The sequence below is a fragment of the Geotrypetes seraphini genome, chromosome 1 (genome assembly GCF_902459505.1).
Source record: "Geotrypetes seraphini chromosome 1, aGeoSer1.1, whole genome shotgun sequence".
Classification (NCBI taxonomy): domain Eukaryota; kingdom Metazoa; phylum Chordata; class Amphibia; order Gymnophiona; family Dermophiidae; genus Geotrypetes; species Geotrypetes seraphini.
Window position 1 is genome coordinate 385,167,233 of NC_047084.1, and position 24,394 is coordinate 385,191,626.

Below are 24,394 nucleotides of genomic sequence, written 5' to 3' on the forward strand. Positions count from 1 at the left end.
CGTCCCAGCAACACTGTTTTACGGAGGAAGGCTGCACAGCCTGGTTTTGGCAGGTGAAATCGAATCTGCATAGTAAAGATAAAACTGGGGTGTAGCCGCCAAGAACACCTCCAAAGGCGCGCCACCCAAGTCACCACTTGTATCCAAAAGGAAGATATCCTAGGGCAGGACCAGAACATGTGTCCAAACGATGCCATAGGAAAAGCACATTTTCCGCAACTGTGGCTCGCACCAAGCCCCATCATGTGTGTCCTCTTTGGCGTGTAGAAAGCTCGTAAAAGGAACTTGTAATTTCGATCCCGTTCTACTGCGGATACAGTCGTGGTCCTACCAACACGCAAGCCCTTTCGGATCACGTTGGCCGAAATGGGTAATTGGAGGTTAGCTGTCCACTTTTGAGCCAAGCAAGCGAAGTCCAAGTCACCTGCTCGTTCCTGTAGCCACTTATGATAGAAACGAAGTGGTATGGACTCTTGAGCTGTAAGGGAGAGCGCCTCCTGGAAGTTGTCCTGAACGTCCTCTTGTAGCCCCGCCAGGGGTAAAGCACGTAGATAGTGTTGGAGTTGTCGGTATGCAAACCAGTCCGTGGACAGTAGATGAAATTTCGCTTGCATGTCTTCAAAGGAGATTGGAGAGCCAGAAGTTTGTATTGTCTGGAACACATAGGTAAGGCCTGCACGAGACCAACGTCGAAACACTGTGGAATCCAAGCCAGGTAAGAAGTCCCCATTGCCAGCTATAGGAAGATATGGTGTAGTGCATGAAGAAATCTGTAAGATCTTGCATAACGATTGCCAGGCTTTACGCAGTGCTGGCAACAGCGGGTGGGACTGCAACTGTGGTAAGTCCGGCAACCTGGGAGCATGAAGAAGGTAGCTAAAATGGTATGGCTGAAAAGAAAAACATTCAATCACAGGCAATGAGAAATCTATGGTATTGCAAAACCAATCATGAATATGACGCAGTTGACATGCAAGATTAAATCTGGCTATACATAGCAATCCTAACCCCCCTTGTGTTTGCGGCAGCATGAGTTTGGCCAAGGCAATCCTCGCTCGTTTACCCTGCCACAAAAACTTAGACAAGTGTGACCTGTGGAGAGCAATATGTTGTGTAGTTAACATAACCGGCAACATTTGTAGCATGTATAGCCATTGTGGCAGTATCATCATGTTGTAGAGGGCTATGCGGCCGGACAGAGAAAGAGGAAGTTTCCGCCAGCCATGCAAGGTGCTAGAGGTTCGACGAAGCAAGGGTAGCACATTAGCAGTGTATAAGTTATTTAAATTCCTGGGAATAATCACTCCCAAGTATGTCAAAGAAGAATGAGCCCACTGCAGAGGGAAAGCACCTGGCCAAGTCTGTTGTACTTCTAATAGTGTAGGAAGTGCTAAAGATTTCTGCCTATTTAATTCTAGGCCCGAATAAATGTGGAATTCATCCAATATTTCCAATGCCCGTGGTAAAGAGCTATGGGGGTCACCCAGTGCGAGTAAGAGATCATCTGCAAAGGCTAGCACCTGTAGTTGTGACTCACCCTCCGATAGACCTATGAGAACATCATCTCTTTGTAGGGTGCATAGCAATGGGTCTAAGTATAGTAAAAACAGTAACGGAGATAGGGGGCAACCTTGTCTGGTCCCCCTACCTATTTTAAACGGGTGAGATCGCACTCCATTAACCAGCACCGAGGCCGACGGGTCAGCATACAGAGCTTGCACGGAGGACATGAAGCTCGCAGGGATCCCTATGTGTTGTAAGACTTGAAACAAGTAATGCCAATGAACTTTATCGAAGGCCTTAGCCGCATCAAGTCCAACTAGCAAGCCCGGACGTTGTTCTTGTTGTGCGCGGGAGTAAGCTAAGAGTATCCGGCGAACGTTAATCGTAGATTGTCTATTCCTAACAAAGCCCACTTGTTCAGGCACAATGATTGAGGGCAGGATATGGGCTAACCTATCAGCCAAAATTCGAGCCAGTATTTTAACGTCAACATTCAATAATGAGATTGGCCGATAGGATTCGAATTCATCAGGCGGTTTAGATGGTTTCGGGATCAACGTAATCAGGGCTTCATTACAGTGTCGGGGGAAAGCCCCACTTTCCTGAATGGATAGGTAATAATCCAACAGGGAAGTGCTTATAGCAGGGGACAAAATCTTATAAAACTCGGGTGAATAGCCATCTGGTCCTGGTGCTGTGCAAGATCTCAATTTTTGTATGGCCTGGGTTACCTCAAGTACATGTAATGGGCGATCTAACCTGGATATCTGAGTAGCTGTCAGACGAGGTAATCCTGCGTCTGTAAGATAGTCATGTACGTCAGGTCCCGCGTATGGGCCAGGAGATGCGTAAAAGGCCTCAAAATATTTCTGAAAGCCTGCTGAAATATCTCCAGGGGAGGTTAAAAAATTCCCAGAACTCTCCCGTATCATGGGGATATATCTAGATCCCCTCCAGCTTCTTGTTATGGATGCAAGCAATTTCCCGGCCTTGTTACCATGTTTGTAAAATTGAAATTTACGGTAAAATAAGAGTTTCTTAGTACGTTCATGGATTAAGGAATTAAGTGCCACTAACACCGCCCTATATGCCTCACCGTTGGCCTCGGAGGGATCTTGCAGCAAATCTTGTTTTAGTGTCACTAATTGCCGTTCAAGATGTATGATGCGATAAGCGATTCGACGGGTTCTGGTCGCGACATAGGCAATAATATCTCCACGCAACACCGCCTTAGCTGCGTCCCAAAATAGGGTTGGTTAAGGGGCTTATAATCGAAAGAGAAAAACGTCCAAAAACCAGCCTAAGTCACTTGGATGAACATTTCTCAAAAACGTCCAAATGCCGAAAATAAAAACGGGTTTTGGACGTATTTCTAAACAACCTAGGCCTTCATAGTGCCGCTCAACGTCCAAAGCTAAATGGGGCGTTTTGGGAAGCGTGTCGAGGGCGGGATGTGGGCTAGCTTAGACTTAGTCGTTCAGCATGTATAACCAAAAGTTATACAGTCCAGGATCGACGGAACTTGGATGTTGTGACTTAGACCATGTAAAATATGGTCTAAGTCACAAAAACTCACCAGATAAGCACTGCAAACACATAACATAGACCCCCACGCACTACCCCAGTGATCACCAACTCCCCCCACCCCATAAAAATTTTATTCACAACTTTAAATTTCAGCCTCCAGACCATCATCACCTGGCCGCCTGGCATAGGAAAGCCTAGACGTCCAGCCCAGAGGCAGCTTAAGTCATCTTGGGGGTGGGTTAAGGACCCATAGAGAGGAGGACCCATGACCATAAGCCCCTGTAATCACTGCATTGATACTTAAACATGTGCACTGCCCTATACACCCCCAAAACCCTTTTGTACTGGCATATAAGTGGCTCCTGCAGCCATAAGGGCTATTGGGGTGGTAGATAAGTGGGTCTAGGGGATTCTGGAGGTGGTTTGAGGGGCTCACCATCACCTATAAGGGAGCTGTAGTGAGGAGAAGCCATGGCACCCTTTTTGTGAAGTTCACAGCAGTGCCCTATAAGGTACCCCATTATTTAGGTGGCATGTCTGGGTGTGCAGTCCATCACTTTGCAGACCCATCCCACGTCCAACAGGGCTTGTTCTAGGCGTTTTGGACTTGGAAGGAAAGTTGGATGGAAATGTGGTATAAAGATGGACGATTTAGTGGCTTGGATGATCAGTGGTGTTAGGCATCATAAAGCGCTTCTGAAGCTGTGATGAAGGTGCCAGTAGGCGCTTACATTTTTTTTTTACGATTTTAATCGTGTTTAAATGGCTTTTTCCACTTATGTGTACTGGTAGGGCACCATTTATAGAATATGGGTCACAAAATAGGGGCAGTTAAAGGCTCATGCGCTAATGGGAAGATTAGTGCATGGCCATTAATGCACAAATGGAAAATGCGGCCAGTATACAACCGTACTACAAGTGACCCCAGTATGTGGGAAACCCATGCACTAATAATAGTGCAGGTCACTTTTTTTTAGCAAACTTTGTAAAAGGGTTCCTTCATTCATGGTCACACCCATTAGGATTCTGGAAGTCAAATTTCCAGTCACAGACAACCTCATAAAGTTAAACAGATATCTTTTTGGTCTAACTTCAGATGGATTTTCAGCAGTGCTATCCATGTAAGTGGTGTCATTGAAAATTAATTAATAAAATTAAATGGATATGTCCATTTAACTGTATACCTATTATCTGTGTAATACCACATTATCCCATTAGTGGCTAAATATCATTGTTTACATAGATAAATTTTTGGCTAGCCCTGGAATACCCATGCCCTTTTCAAAACTGGTATCTTTCACCCTTTAGCAATTTAAACAGCCAAAATTGTCTATATATGTGGCTTAATAAAAAAAATAGGACAGAGTACGGTATTGGGTTTCAAGAAAGGATTAGATAATTTCGTGAAGGAAAAGGGGATTGAAGGGTATAGATAAAGGATTACTATATAGGTCCTGGACCTGATGGGCTGCCGAGTGAGCGGACTGCTGGGCATGATGGACCTCTGGTCTGACCCAGCAGAGGCAATGCTTTTGTGCTTATTTCTGTAGCTGGTGCCATCTCTGACCATATAAGTGCTTTTGAATTGCAAAACCATAAATACTGCTGCATGCCCAAAAGAAAAAGTTAAAAATATAAGGCTCTGGGGTTTTATTTACATATAAAAAAGAATATAAATACTATGACACTAACTTTTTTCTTATTTGTTTTATAATTCTAGGAAATAATTGAATGCAATAAACATGGAGAGACAAACAGAAGTTGCCCAACTTCATAAACATCCATCTTGTCAAATACTAATGGAAAGAAAAGTTCACACCAAGAGAAATCTGCAGGACATTGTCAAATCTAAACTAAAAAAGAATTGTTTTTGTACCACAAAGAAACTGAAAAATACATTCATAGACTTCTTTCCTGTTATACATTGGCTTCCAAAATATAATTGCAAAGAATACATTTGGGGTGATGTTATGTCTGGTCTTATTATTGGAATTATTTTAATACCCCAAGCAATAGCTTACTCACTACTTGCAGGCCTCAAACCAATTTATAGTCTTTATACATCTTTCTTTGCAAATTTAATTTACTTCATCCTGGGTACCTCTCGGCACGTATCAGTTGGCATTTTCAGTTTATTAAGTTTAATGGTGGGCCAGGTTGTGGATCGAGAGTTACAACTGGCAGGGTTTGACCTGAATGATGATACTCAACAAACAATAAGTAGCACAAGAGAATGGATCAATGGTGAATCTAATATAACAACTTTCAACATTAGTACTGATGTGATGAGCATGAAATGCGGGAAAGAATGCTATGCAATCAGTGTTGCTACAGCTTTAACTTTTCTTGCTGGAGTTTATCAGGTAAGCTTATATAACTTTTGTATAAAATTTAACCTTTTATCAGGTCAATATGCAGAAGAACTTATACTTTTACCAGCAGTTGGTAGAACTTCAAGCTCTCTGGATGCCAATTTCAAAGTGCTGGTTAGTGGAAGATTAGGTTTATACCTTCAATAATCTTTCTGTTAGTCCCTTAAGGATTCCATACGCTAGGTGTTCAATCCCAACCTGCAATCCGGGAGTTGCAGAAAACCACAAACTTTTCTGAGCACATGCTCCATCCCCTTAGCCTGAGAGTTAGCAAACATATCCAGTTAAGTCCCAAAGCCAAGCAACATACCTGGACAAATCTATGGCAAGAGGATACGGGGGAAGATCCCCAGCAACATAAGTAATTCTTGAACTGGTTTTCTCTGCAAAATATTAAGACGCGATAAACAGGCACATAGGCAAATCAGTAACATTGAAGAACAATGTAGAACTCATTGCTGTGTGCAACGAGCACCCCAAGAAAGTCCTTTGGTAATGCATACTCACAGGAGGGCGCATATGTTTAAGATTGGGGCTATAGGAGATCAGATATATACTGTAGACTAGAATGGGACTGTAAGGGTAGGAGGTTACCACCCCCCCCCCTCTGAGAAAGAAGTAAAGTTACAGCAACTCAAGCTTGACCTTCAAGCGTTGGACCTGGAAGCAATCAGTATTAAGCTCCAATGGCTAAGGCAGGAATATTTTGAGACAAATAATTAAGCAGGTAGACTTTTGGCCAATAAGTTGAAAAAGCGACAGCTTCGCAATGCCAATACACGAGTGCAGGGTCCGGGTGGGGAAGATTGTATTACTACACACTCACTTCAGGAAAAGGGCATGTAAAATCACCCAATACTCAATCAGTACCCTATATGGAACAGGGGACTCTAAGATACTGCAAGGTCTTACCAACACATACATACACTTCATTCACTCAGTCACAAATGGAAAAAGAAAAAGAAGTAGAGAAAAAGCCTCAGTTCTGCTTCATATGGCAAAAACCCCCACATAAATAACCACTTGCACATGTGAAATATAAACAATGGTGAAAAAGAGGCACTGTAGCAGCCCGTAGAGACCAACCATGTAAATCAGCACACCAGGAAAAATTCAAACAGTGATCATGTGGCTAGAATAGCACCTCAATTGTATAATAGCACTACTTTCACTTTACACCAAGGTTAACTAGTCAATATAACCCAAGTCAAAGGGAGACACAAGCCTAAGTCAACCCTTAATACCCTGGAATATTGGTAAACTTTTACCCCGATCCTCAGCGGCACCACTTGGAGCTCAAAACAATCTCATTGCTCCAAGCTTTACGTGTCAAATCGTCATTGGATCGTTTATGTTATAGATTTTTACTTTTTTACTTTTTTACTATTGTGTACTTTGAAAATATTCACATTTTAAAGATAATTTTTAAGCATGTCACTTAGCTTAATTCTGTGATCTTTGGCAGGGGGTTAACACCGACATGTTTCGCATTCAAGCTTTATCAAGGAACCCCCTCAATATAAATGCCGCCAAACTCTGACCACTCTTGCTCTTGATGTAGTGGTCAGAGTTTGGCGGCATTTATATTGAGGGGTTCCTTGATAAAGCTTGAATGCGAAACATGTCGGTGTTAACCCCCTGCCAAAGACCACAGAATTAAGCTAAGTGACATGTTTAAAAATTATCTTTAAAATGTGAATATTTTCAAAGTACACAATAGTAAAAAAGTAAAAAAGAAAAAAAGTAAAAATCTATAACATAAACGATCCAGTGACGATTTGACACGTAAAGCTTGGAGCAATGAGATTGTTTTGAGCTCCAAGTGGTGCCGCTGAGGATCGGGGTAAAAGTTTACCAATATTCCAGGGTATTAAGGGTTGACTTAGGCTTGTGTCTCCCTTTGACTTAGAATAGCACCTCAGCACAACAGTCACTAACATTGTTTTAACTGCCAATGGAGTCCAGGCTCTCTCCAAGGCACTCATGATCAGTGCTCCTACATGCAGCCAGTTGACCCGACGGGGAAATCTCCATTTCGCCTCGCTGTGTCAGGGGTTTAAATTCTACTGCATTACCGGAAACAAGTCAGGACCCTCTGTGCAGAACATGCTCCAATTCCACACATTAATCACTTCTGGTGCAAGGAAACGCTGTAGCCCAAGGCTGTTAAACTCTTCTAAAACTCTGCCCCCTGAACCAGCTCACCAATCAGCAGGCTCAATTAACCGAAGAACGCCGCCCATTCAATCCGGGCATTTAATCCATCAGGTTGGCCAGATTGCAGTGTGTAAATCCACCGTTGTTCCTTCTGTCTTAACTGATGCCTCCAATCTCCACGTCTGATTGGATAGGGAACATGTTCAATAATGACGCAGTGCAAAGCATCAAACTCATGGTGAGCCTCCAGACAATGCACAACCAGAGGTTCCTCCAGAGCATATCCAGCAGGCTTTTACTAGCTATTATCATCAATTATATCAACCTGATCATGCACCGATGGAAGCAGATATTTACTTTTATGTAGATACTATACATTTACCTAATCTTACATCTGGAAAAGCTATTGAACTTTCCTTGCCCATTACAGTGGATGAGCTAACATGGGCTATCAAAGATATGCCAGTGGGAAAATCACCTGGATTAGACAGTTTTACTGCCAAATTTTATAAGACGTACCGGGCAACTTTGATTCCCCCCACCTGTTGCGCTTTCTTAACACCTTGGTGGAAAGGGAGGAGACAGCGGGAGCCTGTCACCAGCGGGAGACAGCGTATCCAGATTGTTCCCGAAGAGAGGCAGCGTGGGAGCCCTGCTCCGCCCCTCTCCCTGACCGAAAGGGAAAATCTAAAAGAGCACAGCAGCCAGCCGGGCCCCCTTTCAGGCCACCAGCGGGAGACAGCGTATCCAGATTGTTCCCGAAGAGAGGCAGCATGGGAGCCCTGCTCCGCCCCCCTCCCTGACCGAAAGGGAACATTTAAAAGAGCACAGCGCCAACGGCGCTCAGCCGTTCGGCCACCTTTGTGAAGCGCCTACAGTGACGACAGTTGGATTCTGAAGCTAACAAAATAACAGGCTCCAATCAGCAGGAGCACACCAGCACTTTACGAGAGCGATGGAGGACCCAGGATCCCAGAGGTACTTTCCGGTATACTGCACAGAGTGCAATATGTACGACTACCTCCCCTTGGGAAGGCGGGAGTACATATGCAGTCGGTGTCAGGAACTGGAAAGCCTGAGGATGGAGGTCGGCAGATTGAGGGTCAGGGTCCAGGAACTGGAGGGACTGGAGGGACTGCGCACCACAGAGGAGACGAGCTGGTCAACCCAGAACACAGACGGAGCAGGCCCCATTGTGGGCCAGGTGAGATACCTCGAGAGATTCATCGAGGAGGCCTATAGGAAGGTGGAGGAACGGGACCAGCAGCTGCACAGACGGATGTCGGCAGACGAGACCCAGGATCCACAAGGCGACACCGGGGAAGGACCTAGCGGAGGAACCACGCAAGAGGAGGAGACCGCGACTCACCGGGACCCCGAGGGAGAGACACCGCACTACACCAAGGACACGGACCTGAGGCAGAGGAGGTTGCTGAGGAAAGGGAAGTCTGCTATTGTGGTGGGAGACTCGATCTTGAGAGAGGTAGACAGTCACGTAGCTGGAGGAAGGGAGGACCGGCTAGTGACTTGTCTCCCAGGGGCCAAGACACGAGACATCACTGATAGGATCGAGAGGATCCTGGATGGAGCAGAGACAGAGGATACTGCGGTAATAATCCACGTCGGAACGAATGATGTGAGCCGGAGGAACTTCAGCATGGCCACACTGACTGACCAGTTCAGGGTCCTGGGACGAAAGCTGAAGTGGAGCACACGGAGGATAGCATTCTCGGAGATCCTGCCTGTACCGAGAGCAGATGCAAAGAGGCAGGCAGACCTCCAGGCTGTGAATGCATGGTTGAGGAGATGGTGCCAGGAGGAGGGCTTCCAATTTGTGAGGAACTGGACGTCCTTCTGGGGAAAGAGCAAGCTCTACTGGCGGGACGGCCTGCACCTGAGCACAGCGGGAACTAGACTACTGGCAGCCAATGTGAGGAAGGAGATCGAGAGGGCTTTAAACTGAGGAGAGGGGGAAAGCCGACAGCTGATCTGATGTTGACGCTTCGGACAACAGTATCCAGAACAGATGCTGAACGGGCTGACTGCAAGGAGGAAGCAGAGGGACCGAAGGATCTTATGATCAGACAGCGAGGGAAACATCAGGTAAAGGGAGCTTGCTGGGAGAAGACTAAGGGGCATGGAGACACAGGGGGACTGGGTGGCACGAGGGCGAAAGCTGAGGGCAATATAGAGGTACCACAAGGCGAGGGGGATCAAACAGAGGCTCAAGGGATGATAGCCCAGGAGGGGGCCGGTAGGGCTAGAAAACCCAGAGGAAAAGCGGGGAAGTGGGGTGGTGGGAATGTGGGGAAGCTGAAAGCTAAGAGGGTAAAGGCTGAGGGCAAAGCAGAAGCACAGGGAACGGGAGAACTGCCCGAAATCCAAGGGCAGGCGGCCCAGGTAAATGCAGAGGTGGAGGAAAAACGACGGGACCTACGGGACCTGTGGTGCTTATACGCAAATGCAAGAAGCCTCATGGCCAAGATGGGTGAACTAGAAGTCGTGGCCAAGGGGGAGGACCTAGATATAATTGGAATTGCAGAAACCTGGTGGACAGAGGAAAATCAATGGGATGTGGCGCTGCCGGGGTACAAGCTCTACAGAAGGGACAGGACCCACAAGAAGGGGGGAGGCATAGCACTATATATAAAGGACTCTATCCACTCGGTCGGGATGGATATGGCAATGAAGGCAGAGGGGCTGGAATCGCTATGGGTCAAATTGCCGGGAAACAAGGGTACAGGCATAAAACTGGGGCTGTACTATCGCCCACCTGGTACGCCAGAAGGAGTCGGACACGACTTGGAAGCGGAATTGAGACAGGAATGCAGGACTGGAAGTGTAACAGTGATGGGGGACTTCAACTACCCGGGAATAGACTGGAGTACGGGTCACTCCAACTGCACTAGGGAAACAGGATTTGTAGAAGCTGTGAGGGACTGCTTCATGGAGCAACTAGTCAAAGAACCGACGTGAGGGGGTGCTACTCTTGACCTCATCCTAAACGGATTAGGGGGGCCTGCAAGAGGGGTAGAAGTGGGAGGACCACTAGGCAACAGTGATCACAACGCGATCAGATTCACATTAGAAAGGGGGACACCCATAGTAAGGAGGACCGCAACAACTGCGCTCAACTTCAAGAAAGGGAACTATGTTGCTATGAGGGAAATGGTGGGGAGGAAGCTCAGAAACATCTTTAGGATGGAGACTGTGGGAAGCGCCTGGGCCCTATTCAGGGACACCCTGCAGGAAGCACAAAGAATGTACGTCCCCAGTTTCAGGAAAGGCTGCAAGAACAAGCGATCAAAGGACCCGGTTTGGATGTCAACTGAAGTAAAGAGGGCAATAAATGACAAAAAAGTATCCTTCCGGAGATGGAAAAAGGACCCAACGGAGGAAAATCACCAGGCGCACAGGAAATGCCAAAAGGAATGCCACCAAGAGGTTAGAAAAGCGAAAGGGGAATACGAAGAGGGGCTGGCCAGGGAGGCGAAAAACTTCAAGGCATTCTGTTGGACGATGAGGATAGGAAGGGAGTGATTAAGGAGGATAAAGAGGTAGCTGAGAGGTTGAACACGTTCTTCTCGTCGGTTTTCACGAGCGAAGACACATCTAATATACCGGACTCAGAGGAGCTCATGAGTGGGGAACAGGCCGAAAAATTGGAGCACATAGAGGTAAGTAAGGAGGATGTCCTCAAACAGATAGACAGGTTAAAATGCGGCAAATCACCGGGCCCGGACGGGATCCACCCAAGGGTTCTGAAGGAACTAAGACAAGAAATAGCGGGCACAATCCAGCATGTTTGCAACCTATCCTTGAAAACTGGAGAGATACCAGAGGACTGGAAATTGGCGAATGTCACACCTATCTTCAAGAATGGATCGAGGGGTGACCCCGGGAACTACAGGCCGGTGAGCCTGACTTCAATTATAGGGAAGATGGTGGAAGCTATGATCAAAAACGGCATTTGCAAGCACATCGAGAGGAATGGCCTACTGAGAACAAGCCAGCACGGATTCTGTAAGGGAAGGTCGTGCCTAACGAACCTTCTGTACTTCTTTGAGGGAATAAGCAGTCGGGTGGACAATGGGGAACCCATAGACATCATTTACCTCAATTTTCAAAAGGCTTTCGACAAGGTGCCACATGAAAGGCTGCTTAGGAAGCTGTGGAGCCACGGGGTGGGAGGGGATGTGCACAGATGGATCAAGCACTGGTTGTCGGGTAGACTGCAGAGGGTCGGAGTGAAGGGCCAATATTCTGACTGGCGGGGAGTCACGAGCGGTGTGCCACAGGGATCGGTGCTGGGGCCGTTACTCTTCAACATATTTATCAATGACCTGGAAAAGGAGGCAAAGTGCGAGGTTATAAAATTTGCAGACGATACCAAACTGTGCGGTAGAGTTAGGTCCAGGGAGGAGTGTGAGGACCTGCAAAGGGACCTGGACAAGCTGGAAGACTAGGCAAACAAATGGCAAATGCGCTTTAACGTGGAAAAATGCAAGGTCATGCATATAGGGAAAAAGAACCCGTTGTCCAACTACAAATTGGGGGGGGGGCATTGTTGGGAGACAGCAGACTTGAGAGAGACTTGGGTGTGCTGGTGGATGCATCACTGAAGCCATCTGCACAGTGCGCAGCAGCCTCGAAAAAAGCCAACAGGATGCTGGGCATCATAAAGAGGGGCATAACAACCAGGACGCGGGAAGTCATCATGCCATTGTATCGAGCGATGGTGCGTCCACATCTGGAATACTGCATTCAGTATTGGTCGCCACACCTCAAGACGGACATGGCGGTACTTGAGAGAGTCCAAAGGAGAGCAACGAAACTGGTAAAAGGGCTGGAACACTGCCCATACGCCGAGAGGTTGGATAGGCTGGGGCTCTTCTCTCTGGAAAAAAGGAGGCTCAGGGGAGATATGATAGAGACCTTCAAGATCATGAGGGGCATAGAGAGGGTGGATAGGGACAGATTCTTCAGACTGAAGGGGACAAGTACGAGGGGGCATTCGGAGAAACTGAAGGGAGATAGGTTCAAAACAAATGCAAGGAAGTTTTTTTTCACCCAAAGGGTCGTGGACACTTGGAATGCGCTACCGGAGGAAGTGATCAGGCAGAGTACGGTACAGGGATTCAAACAGGGATTGGACGGATTCCTGAGGAATAAAGGGATCGTGGGATACTGAGGGAGGAGCTGGGATGTAACACAAGTATAGAAAGCTAACCAGGTAATAAGTATAGAAACCCAACAGGTCGTGCATGTGCAAGACCGGAGGGTTAGGACTACGATGGGAAGATAGGACTTCAATGAGAAACCAAGGTGGCAAGGGAGCCCCTTCTGGTGATTCAGACAGGTCGTGACCTGTTTGGGCCGCCGCGGGAGCGGACTGCCAGGCAGGATGGACCTATGGTCTGACCCGGCGGAGGCACTGCTTATGTTCTTATGTTCTTAATTGCCATATTCGTGGCGTTTAGCTGGTATCACTTTGATATTAAAACCAGGTAAAGATCCGACTTCTTGCTCTTCTTATAAGCCCGTCTCACTGATGGATGTGGATTATAAACTGTTCACTAAGATCTTAGCCAGATGCCTGCAGGCTTATATGCCACATTTGATAGCTGATGATCAATCTGGGTTTGTTCAGGGCTGCCAGACTTTGACAATATCCACCGAGTTTGTCATCTATTATGGCGAGTAGCTGGTGGGCATACTTCGACCTTTATTTTAGCTATTGATGCCGAGAAGGCGTTTGATAGGGTTTATTGCAGGGGTGTCAAAGTCCCTCCTTGAGGGCCGCAATCCAGTCGGGTTTTCAGGATTTCCCCAATGAATATGCATGAGATCTATTTGCATGCACTGCTTTCATTGTATGCTAATAGATTTCATGCATATTCATTGGGGAAATCCTGAAAACCCGACTGAATTGCAGCCCTCGAGGAGGGACTTTGACACCTCTGGTTTATTGGCTCTATCTATTTCAAGTACTAGAAAAGGTGGGGATATCTGGGACTTATCTGCATTGGCTTCGGCTGCTCTATGTGGCCCTTTTGGCTTCGCTTAATATCAATGGAGGATATACTAATAGTTTTACATTGGGGATGGAGACTCTTCAAGACTGTGCCCTGTCACCTGTGCTTTTTGCATTAGCTATGGAGCCTCTCACACAGTTGGTGCGACAGGCCACAAATATAGGTATAAGGTGTGGTGGATTGGAAACTAAAATACTTCTGTTTGCAGAAGATATTGATTTTACAATACGAGATCCTTCCACCTCATTGAAGGCGGTATTAGAAGCTTTGATAATTCATGGGCAGGTGTCAGGATTTCTGATAAATATGTCCAAGACGGAAATTTTATATCTTACCTTGTCAGATTTAAATAGTGGGTGGATTTCTAATGATTATTCTTTTAAATGGGCTCAGCATTCACTGCGATGCCTGGGGATTAATCTAACTAAGCAAGTGGATTTGTTATATGCTCTAATTATCCTCCTCTTTTAAAAGTGATTTGGCAGGATTTAGATAGGTGGAAACATCTAAATATCTCTTGGCTTGGCAGGGTACAAACGATTAAGATAGTGGTGTTACCTAGGTTGTTGTACCTTATCTCAGCCTTACCGATCCCTCTGACCAGAAAATTTTCCCTTCACTTGAAGCGAAGTATTTATGCTTATATTTGGCAGCATAAAACTCCAAGGGTGTCTCGTGTCTCACACCACATTCAACAAGGACAGTAACAATACTCTATTGGGACACCATTTTAAGCCACTCAAAGAAAATTCAACCATGACATCATCTGCATAGAAACAGAGGAAATTGAAAGACTGCTCTATGATTGGATGCGATGCCAGAGACTGCCCCTGAGTTCATGGGAACCAGCCACATCTATAAAGCCAGACTCATGCTCCGCCCGAAGCTTAGCATGGTCAGGCAAGGGAGTCTTATCCTTCAAATACCGGTGATGGAATTTGAGGGGTACTTTCATCTGAGAACCAAAGGTATAGGCCATAGACAGTAATTCTTGCCTGCCAAAACACAAATTTTCTTTCTTGAAAGAAGCCATGTAATGCCGGATCTGCTTATAGGCAAACCATGGTCCTGACATAACTGTTCAAAATATTTCATTGTGCCATCCTCCTTCACCAGATGAAATTAAAATGACAGCCTCCTTGCCTCCCAGCACACAAACCTTGAGCCCTCCATGCCAGGGAAAAAGTCCCTATTAAATCTTATAGGCAAAAAGGGGGACTCACGAGCGCTGATATTATGAAATCTGCACACCCATTTCCAAACCTTACGCAAAGGCAAACAAAGCACTCGCAACATCAAATTAGAAGAGGGAGAGGGAGAAACTGAGTGGAAATAAGCACTAAAATGTTCCTTATGAAAACAAGCTAGTTCCAAAGGAGTGTTAGTAAAGTCGACAGTGCCTCGAAAGAAATCATACATATGCCGCAAGTACAGCCTATAGTGAGATAGCGAAGATTCAATAGGCCTAAACCCCCTTTATAACAAGGTTTTGCTGCTTGGGAGTAGGAAAGCCAGGCCCGACCAAGCCAAAGAAATTGTTGAATTCAACAAATGAATTTAGTCTCATCCCTACAAAACAAATACAACGGAAGAACTTGGAAGACATAGAGCCAAGAGGGAATCAGAATCATATTAAGCAATGCAACTCGTCCCAAGAGAGAAAGAAGAAAAGCATGCCATAAGCGCAATTTGGTTGTCAGAGAACTCAACAACAGCTGCACATTAAATGCACAAAAAGTAGACAGGTCCAAGGGGATATAAATGCCTAAATATTTAATTGAGATAGTGGCCCACTGTAATGGGAAGACCCCCCCCCCCCCATCGAAGGCGAATGGCAGCATGAGACGGCAAGGCAACCGATTTATCAATTTTGATGGAAAGACCCGAATAGAACCCATATTCAGCGATAAGATCTAAAGCAACCAGTAGAGAGTGAGCTGGGTCTGTAAGAATCAACATTAGCTCATCAGCAAAAGCCAAAGTTTTAAGTTCCTGACCCACTATTCGCACTCCACTAACCTCCTCAAACTGCCACAGAATATACAACAGAGGCTCCAAAGTGAGAATGAAAAGCAGAGGAGAAAGGGGGTAACCCCGACGCTTATTAGAGAAAGTATCAGAAAGTGACCCATTAACCAAAAGAGAGGTCACGGGATAAGCAAAAAGAGAGCGCAATGAAGCATGATAAAACCTAGAGATACCAATATAATCTAATGTTTGGAATAGATAGGGCCATGAGACATTATCAAGGTTTACAAACAAAGTTGGGACATCAACAAATTGAGCATGGGTAAGGGCCAGCAGAATCTTGCGAACGTTTAAAACCGATTGCCTTCCCGGAACAAAGCCCACATGGTCTCCATGGACCAAAGCAGGGAGGTAAGATATGAGTCTATCCGTGAGAATGCGAGAAAAAAGCTTAAAATCTACATTAATTAATTAAATTGGGTGATAGGATCCTGGGAGATCAGTTGGTTTGCCAGGCTTCAATAGCAAAGCAATCGAGGCATTATTGGCAAAGCGTGGGAAGACACCCTTATGTACAGCAGCATTATAGTAGGCAAGCAAAGGGCCGCAAATCTGGAGCTCAAGGATATGGTAGAATTCCCCTGAGAACCCATCTGGGCCAGGGGCGGTACCAAGTTTACAAGCTTTAATCGCCCTCTGTAGCTCAGCTGCTTGTAAGGGCCCATTCAAGCGAGTAATGGCCACCTCCTGCAAATGTAGAATCCCCGATGAGGCCCAATAATCATTAACCAAATCAACCAGGGGGCAGGCATATCCCCATACTGAGAAGCAAAACGGTCATGCAGAATTCTAGCTATATCTTCTGTTCAAGAGACTACCGCGTCCCCAGGAGTACGCATGGCCAAAAACAGCCTCCTTCCAGCGTGGCTAACAATTTACCCGATTTATTCCCATAATGCTGAAACTGATATTTGCGGTAAGCTGACCATCTTTGATTACAAGAATGACGCAGGGAATTAAGTGTGGCCTGAGCTGCTAAGTACTGCTCCCTTGTAACCAAGGAAGAGGGAGGCCATATGTGCCCGCTTGACCTCTCTTAAAGCCCTTTCCAAGGTAACAATAGCTTTGTTAATTCTCCTAAGTCAAGTGCAAGTGTAATCTAGAATGTGACCCCATAGGACCGATTTGGCAGTCTTCCAGAACAGAAGAGGGTCATCCTAATGCTGTGCATTATGTTGAACAAAATCCTCCCACTGCTCTCAGAGAAATTTTTTAAACTCAGGATCCTGACTAAGAAAGGCGGGGAAACGCCAATGGGACGAATGAACATAACTAGCGTCCAACTGAATATCAACCCACAGTGGACCGTGGTCAGAGACATGAACAGTTCCAACTTGGGCAGCCATGACCTGGGAAAACAAAGAAGAGAGGAGCACATAATCAAGGTGAGACTATAATCCATTTGCATGGGACAGATGTGTATAGTCCCACACCTCTGGATGGAGAAGCCACCAGAGGTCAATCAAGTCTAATGTGGAACAAAAATTTTTAAATAAGAGACCCCCTAGGGCCAAGGAGAGTCTGCGGACAAGAGGATTTATTCAGGTCAGGGTCCATGACCAAACTGACATCCCCCAACAATAAAAACGGCTCATTAGGATATTTAGATCTAAGCTTTATCAAGCTTTGAAAAAAGGTAAATTCCATGAAGTTGGGTCCATACACCACTAACAAAAGATAGCATGAATCTCCCACCCATCACCCGCAGACACAATAATAAATAGTGCCCAGTAAGATCTTTCTCCAAAACCTGCACCCCAATGGGGGAGGTCTTGTGAACAAGCACTGCAACCCCACCATGGTGACACGTAGAGGAAGAGAAGTAAACCTCACCCACCCATGATCATTGTAACTTAAGGTGCTCCTTATCGGTTAGCCTGGTCTCTTGGAGGCATGCAATATCTGCCTTAGTGCATTGCAATGCCATCAAAAGTTTCTGCCATTTTATAGGGGAGGTAATACTTCCCACGATCCATGAGACCAGCCTAAATGTGGTACCCAGCATGAATCTCAGAAAAAAGAAGCAATGACAGCACCACAAAATCAGACCCTGGGAGCCCAGCCTCCCCCAGAGAATAACAGTTGCAGGATGCACAGAATACACAGTATACAATTCAGGAACTCAGAGAATAGAAATCAAAACTCTCTATAAGTCAACCTAGCACTAATCAGGGACTCCGGGACCCCCCCCCCCCTTGGAACCCTACAGATCATTAACCACAACAAACCCAAAACCCACACCACTCCCCTTCCTCCCCACACACCCCTCCAAGAGCCCATTACCACCCACCAACAGGTCCCACATCTGCGTGGGTCCCCGGAGGGTTACCAAAATGCAATGGGCCCCAACCCACACCCACTAAACCCAAAGATACTGCATAACAACAAAAGAAAACCAAAGCTCGTGCAAGATAAACCAGCAACTCCACAGTCATGGAGTCCCTTGCAAGCCCTCATGAATTGCAACAGCTCTGAACTAGCCCAGCCAAAGCAAACAAGTCCAGGAATACTCGATCAGGTGGGCCATGAAGTCCTGTGCAGCCTCCACCATATCAAACGACTTCCAAACTCCATTAGAATGAATTTTAAAAATCACGGGATACAAAAATAGAAACCTGATCTTCTTCTCCACCAGAGCAGTGAACAAGGGTTGGTACTTCCAACACCGATCTTGAAGTGCTACCGAATAGTCCTGAAATATCTGGATTGGGACATTATCATATTTCAGCTGATCTCTTTTAAGCCGATATTGCAGCAGAATCTCCACCTTATGCAGGTAATTGTCTACTTTCACCACTACAACTCTGAGTCTTGGACACTCCGCCACTAAACGCCCCACCTGGTGGATACGTTCTAAGCATAGGGTACCCAGGCCAGCCAGTAGGGGAAACTCCGAAGCAAACCAGTCCTTAAACAGTTCCCAGCTGTCGGTCAGAGAGAGTCTCCAGAACACCAATAAACCCTCCTGGACCTGTTTTCAAGGTCCTACAGCTTATCTTCAATTTCTGCCAGGTGCTTTTCCAAGCAGGTAAGTTGATCTCCAATGGCCTGCACAGAATCATCAAACACAGAAACTCACATCTCAAGTTCATTCATGCGAATTACTGTATCCCCCCAACAGTTGTTGAAAATGAGAGATTTGGCTAGACAATTTTTCCATTTGCGGTGCCAATGCCGTTGTCACTGCAGAGGTAAGTTGTTTCAGCTGGCCCTGAGAACTCCGCCACGTGCGATGTCTCCGTCTCCACCATCTTGTCCTGTCGACCGTGGCTTATCTTTGTCTTTTTTCGCAGTTCTGCTGGACATACTGCTGCCCGATTTGGACACAATGAAAAGCAGAGAAGAGGTACAAATTGCTGGTCGATTGTGTGGTATAAGTTAAAATGATACGGGTGTGAGCGAAGGCCCGGGAGCTAGAGTTCACGTCTTTACTCCTCACTGTATCATGTGTCCTTTTCTGGAAGCTCGAGTATATTGTTTAGGGAAATTATCAGTTATATATCACAGCCGGGGGGGTGGGGGGGTCTTTAAGGTTTCTTATAGACTATGTTATTATTGCAGTGATTGATTTCAACTACCCCAACATTGACTGGATAAATGTTACATCAGAGAGTGCTGGTTCATAGACGAAAGCACGCGGGACAATCGCATGAGGACAAAGCCGCTAAGACACATGCGCACAGGACGTCAGCGCCCCAGATTAAAAGGTAACTTTAAAGCACTCCGAGGGGGTGTGGGGGGAACCCCATGATTTTACTTAGAAGTGTTGGTGCTGCCGTTGGGGGGATTGGGAGGGGAACCCCCCACCCATTAGAGAGGAAATTGTTATTTCTCAGAGCACTTTAAAGTTACCTTTTAATCTGGCATGCTGACATCCTGCGTGCATTTGTCTTAGCGTCTTTGTCCGCACGCGATTATCTGGCGCTCTTTAGTCCCATCACCGAGAGTGCTAGGGAGGTAAAATTTCTAAACATTATAAATGACTGCTTCTAGGAGCAACAGGTCCAGGAACTGACAAGAGAGGGAGCTATTTTAGATTTGGTCCTTAGTAGAATGCAGGACATAGTAAAGGAGTGCAGACTTGAAATTGGACCATCAAAGGGGAAAAGAACCACAACGACGGCACTCAACTTCAAAAAAGGAAATTATGATGCCATGAGGAAATTAGTGGGAAAGAAACTCAAAGGCAACATAGGGAAGACGGAATCCGTAGAAAAAGCCTGGACCTTACTCAAGAAGACTGTGCACGAAGCGCAAAACCTATGCATCCCCAAGTTCAGAAAAGGGTGCAAAAAAAATAGAACGAAAAATCCAGTGTGGATAACAAATGAAGTGAAGAAGGCAATAAGCGACAAGAAGGCATCGTTCAGAAAATGGAAAAAAGACCAAACAGAGGAGAACCAAAAAGTGCACAAAGAACACCAGAAGGAGTGTCACCGAATGGTTAGAAAAGCAAAAAGAGAATACGAAGAGAGACTGGCAGAGGAAGCAACAAACTTCAAGTCGTTCTTCAAATACGTCAAGGGGAAGCAACCGACGAGAGAAGAAGTGGGACCATTGGACGATGGTGACAGAAAGGGAGTAGTAAAAGGAGAGAAAGAGATAGCTGACAGGTTAAATGAGTTCTTCACGTCAGTCTTCACGATGGAAAATATAACCAACATTCCGGAACCCGAGGAGATCGTTATAGGAGACCAAGACGATAGAAGTAAGCCAAGAGGATGTACTCAAGCAGATTGACAGACTAAAGAGCGACAAATCGCCAGGTCCGGACGGCATTCATCCAAGGGTACTCAAGGAGCTAAAAAACGAAATAGCGGAGCCATTTAGACAGATATGCAACCTATACTTAAAAACCGGAGAGATCCCGGAGGATTGGAAAATAGCAAATGTCACGCCCATCTTCAAAAAGGGCGCAAGAGGAGACCCGGGAAACTACAGGCCGGTGAGCCTGACCTCAGTCCCGGGAAAGATGATGGAGGCACTGATTAAAGACAGCATCTGTGAGCACATCGAAAAAAATGGGCAGCTAAAACCGAGTCAACACGGCTTCTGTAAGGGTAGGTCATGCCTCACTAACTTATTGTACTTCTTTGAGGGGGTGAGCAGCCAGATGGATAAAGGGGAATCTATAGACATCATTTACCTTGACTTCCAAAAAGCCTTCGACAAGGTGCCACACGAGAGACTGCTTAAAAAGATATGGAACCACGGGGTACAAGGGGAGGTCCACCGATGGATCAAAATCTGGTTGGCAAACAGGAAACAGAGGGTTGGCGTAAAGGGCCACTACTCAGACTGGAAAGGGGTCACAAGCGGAGTTACGCAGGGGTCAGTGCTGGGACCGCTCCTGTTCAATATCTACATAAACGACCTAGAGGCGGGAACCAAGTGTGAGGTCATTAAATTTGCAGATGACACCAAACTATACAGCAGGGCTCAAACCAGGGAAGACTGCGAAGATCTTCAAAAGGATCTAACACAGCTGGAAAAGTGGGCCGAAAAATGGCAGATGAGCTTCAACGTGGGGAAATGCAAAGTCATGCACGTGGGGAAAAAGAACGCGATGTTCACATACAAAATGGGGGGAACACCACTAGGGGTCAGTAACCTGGAAAGAGACCTGGGAGTGATGGTAGACGCAACACTGAAGGCATCGGCGCAGTGCGCCACGGCCTCAAGGAAAGCAAACAGAATGTTGGGTATCATTAAGAAGGGTATCACGACCAGGACGAGGGAAGTCATCATGCCGCTGTATCGTGCAATGGTGCGGCCGCATCTGGAGTACTGTGTCCAGTACTGGTCGCCGTACCTCAAGAAGGACATGGCGGTACTTGAGGGAGTACAGAGAAGAGCGACTAAACTGATAAAGGGAATGGAAAATCTCCCATATACCGACAGATTAAAGCAGCTAGGACTTTTCTCCCTGGAAAAGCGGAGACTTAGAGGAGACATGATAGAAACCTTCAAGATCCTGAAGGGCATAGAAAAAGTAGACAGGGGCAGATTTTTCAAATTAAGGGGCGCCACAAGTACAAGGGGGCACTCGGAGAAATTGAAAGGGGACAAGTTTAGAACAAATGCTAGGAAGTTCTTTTTCACTCAGAGGGTGGTGGATACATGGAACGCGCTTCCAGAGGCTGTTGTAGACAAGAAAACATTAAATGGTTTCAAAGAAGGTTTGGATAGATTCCTAGAAGAAAAAGGGATTGAGGGGTATAGATAGGTATAGACCATTGCTCAGGCAATGGGCCTTATGGGCCACCGCGGGAGCGGACCGCTGAGCAGGATGGACCTAGGGTCTGCCTCAGCGGAGGCAACTTCTTATGTTCTTATGCTCTTATGTTCTTAACTGTGCTGGGTCCGCTGGGAAACAGTGATCATAACATTATCAAATTTGAGCCGAACTGGAGTGACATTGATAAAGAAATCTACTGTAGTGGCATTTCATTTTCACAAGGGTGACTACGATAAAATGAGAAAAATGGTTAAAAAGAAGCTAAATGAGTCTGTGGCAAAGGTCAGAAGTGTAAACCAGGCATGGATGTTGTTTAAAAATATCATTGTGGAAGCCCAGACCAGATGTATTCCATGTATTAAAAGAGGTGGAAAGAAGAGAAAACAAGAGCCAGTGTGCTTAAAATGTGAAGTGAAAGAGGATATTACAGCCAAGAAAACATCCTTTAAAGGATGGAAAAAGGATCCCAATAAAGAAAATAAGAAGAGATATGAGCGAGTTAGATGGAAAATATTGATAAAGGAAACTAAACAAGAATATGAAGGACAATTTGACAAAGATGCAAAAACTCATAGTAACAATTTGTTTTAGGTATCAAATGCAGAAAACTTGTGAGGGAATCCGTGGGACTGTTGGATGATCAAGGAGCAAAAGGGGCACTCACGGAGGATAAGGCAATAGCGGAGAGACTGAATGAATTGTTTGCTTCTGTCTTTATGGAAGAAGATGTAAGAAATCTTCAAGAACCAGAAATGGTTTTCAAAGGTGATGAGGCAGAGGAATTGAAAGAAATCTCGGTGAACTTGGAAGACATACTAAGACAAATCAACAAGTTAAAGAGTGATAAATCACCTGGACCAGATGGTATATATACCAGGGTACTGAAAGAACTCAAACATGAAATTGCTGATCTGTTGTTAATCTGTAACCTGTCACTAAAATCGTCTGTAGTCCCTGAGGATTGGAGAGGGCCAATATTAGCTGATTTTTATAAAGGGTTCCAGGGGATATCCAGGGAATTACAGACTGATAAGCCTGACCTCAGTTCTGGGCAAAATAGTGGAAACAATTATAAAATATAAAATTGTGGAACATGTAGACAAACATGAATTAATGAGACAGAGTCAGCATGGGTTCAGCCGAGGGAGGTCTTTCCTGACTTCTTTGAAGGTGTGAATAAATATGTTGATAAAGGTGAGCCAGTTGATGTAGTGTATCTAGATTTCCAGAAAGCTAACATAGTAACATAGTAGATGACGGCAGATAAAGACCCGAATGGTCCATCCAGTCTGCCCAACCTGATTCAATTTAAATTATTTTATTTTATTTTTTTTTTAATTTTTTCTTCTTAGCTATTTCTGGGCGAGAATCCAAAGCTTTAAAGTTCCTCATGAGAGGCTCCTGAGAAAATTAAAGAGTCATGGGATAGGAGGCAATGTTCAATTATGGATTATGAATTGGTTATTGGATAGAAAACAAAGGGTAGAGTTACATGGTCATTTTTCTCAATGGAGGAGGGTAAATAGTGGAGTGCCACAGGGATCTGTACTGGGACTGGGGCTATTTAACTTATTTATAAATTATCTGGAAATTGGAACTATGAGTGAGGTGATTTGCAGATGACACTATACTGTTCTAAGTTGTTAAAACGCATGCAGACTGAAAAACTGCAGGAAGACCTTAGGAAATTGGAAGTCTGGGCATCCATATGGCAGATGAAATTTAATGGGGACAAATGCAAAATGATGCACATTGGGAAGAATAATCCAAATCATAGTTACCGGATGCTAGGGTCCACCTTAGGGGGTCAGCGCTCAAGAAAAAGATCCGGGTGTCATCATGGACAATATGCTGAAACCTTCTACCCAATGTGCGGCAATGGTCAAGAAAGCAAACAAGATACTAGGAATTATTAAAAAAGGGATGGTAAACAAGACTAAGAATGTTATAATACCTCTGTATCGCTCAATGGTGTGGCCTTACCTTGAGTATTGTATTCAGTTCTGGTCTTCCTATCTCAAAAAAGGTATAGGGGCACTAGAAAAGGTTCAAAAAAGAGCAACCAAGATGATAAAGGGGATGGAACTCCTCTTTGAGGAGACTATGAGGAAAGACTAAAGAGGTTAGGGTTCCTCCGCTTGGAAAAGAGATGGCTGAGGAAAGACATGATCGAAGTCTACAAAATCTTAAGTGGTTTAGAATGAGTACAAGTGGATCGATTTTTTACTGCATCATGATTTACAAAGGGGATACTCGATGAAGTTACAGAAAAATACTTTTAAAACCAATAGGAGAAAATAGTTTTTTCACTCAGAGAATAGTTAAGTTCTGGAATGCATTGCCAAAGGATGTGGTAAGAGTTAATGTAGCTAGTTTAAAAAAAGGTTTGGACAAGTTCCTAGAAGAACAGTCTATAAACTACTGTTGAGACAGACATGGAAGAAGCCACTGCTTGCCCTGGATCAGTGGCATGGAATGCTGCTACTATTTGGGTTTTTGCCAGGTACTTATGACTTGGATTGGCTTCAGTGAAG

General features: G+C 45.4%; 2 protein-coding genes across 5 annotated transcripts in view; one reads left to right on the plus strand and one right to left on the minus strand.

Annotated features, from left to right (window-relative positions):
- The window catches only part of IDUA (alpha-L-iduronidase), a 353,735-nt gene that overhangs the window by 222,844 nt on the left and 106,497 nt on the right, over positions 1–24,394 (minus strand). The window lies entirely within an intron of this gene.
- SLC26A1 (solute carrier family 26 member 1) overlaps positions 1–24,394 on the plus strand; it is an 80,975-nt gene that overhangs the window by 43,537 nt on the left and 13,044 nt on the right. For both annotated transcript variants that reach the window (XM_033916606.1, XM_033916615.1), the window contains one exon: positions 4,751–5,393. In XM_033916606.1, coding sequence (XP_033772497.1) covers positions 4,773–5,393 — 621 coding nt within the window. In that variant the 5' untranslated portion in view covers positions 4,751–4,772. The remainder of the gene's footprint in view (positions 1–4,750; positions 5,394–24,394) is intronic.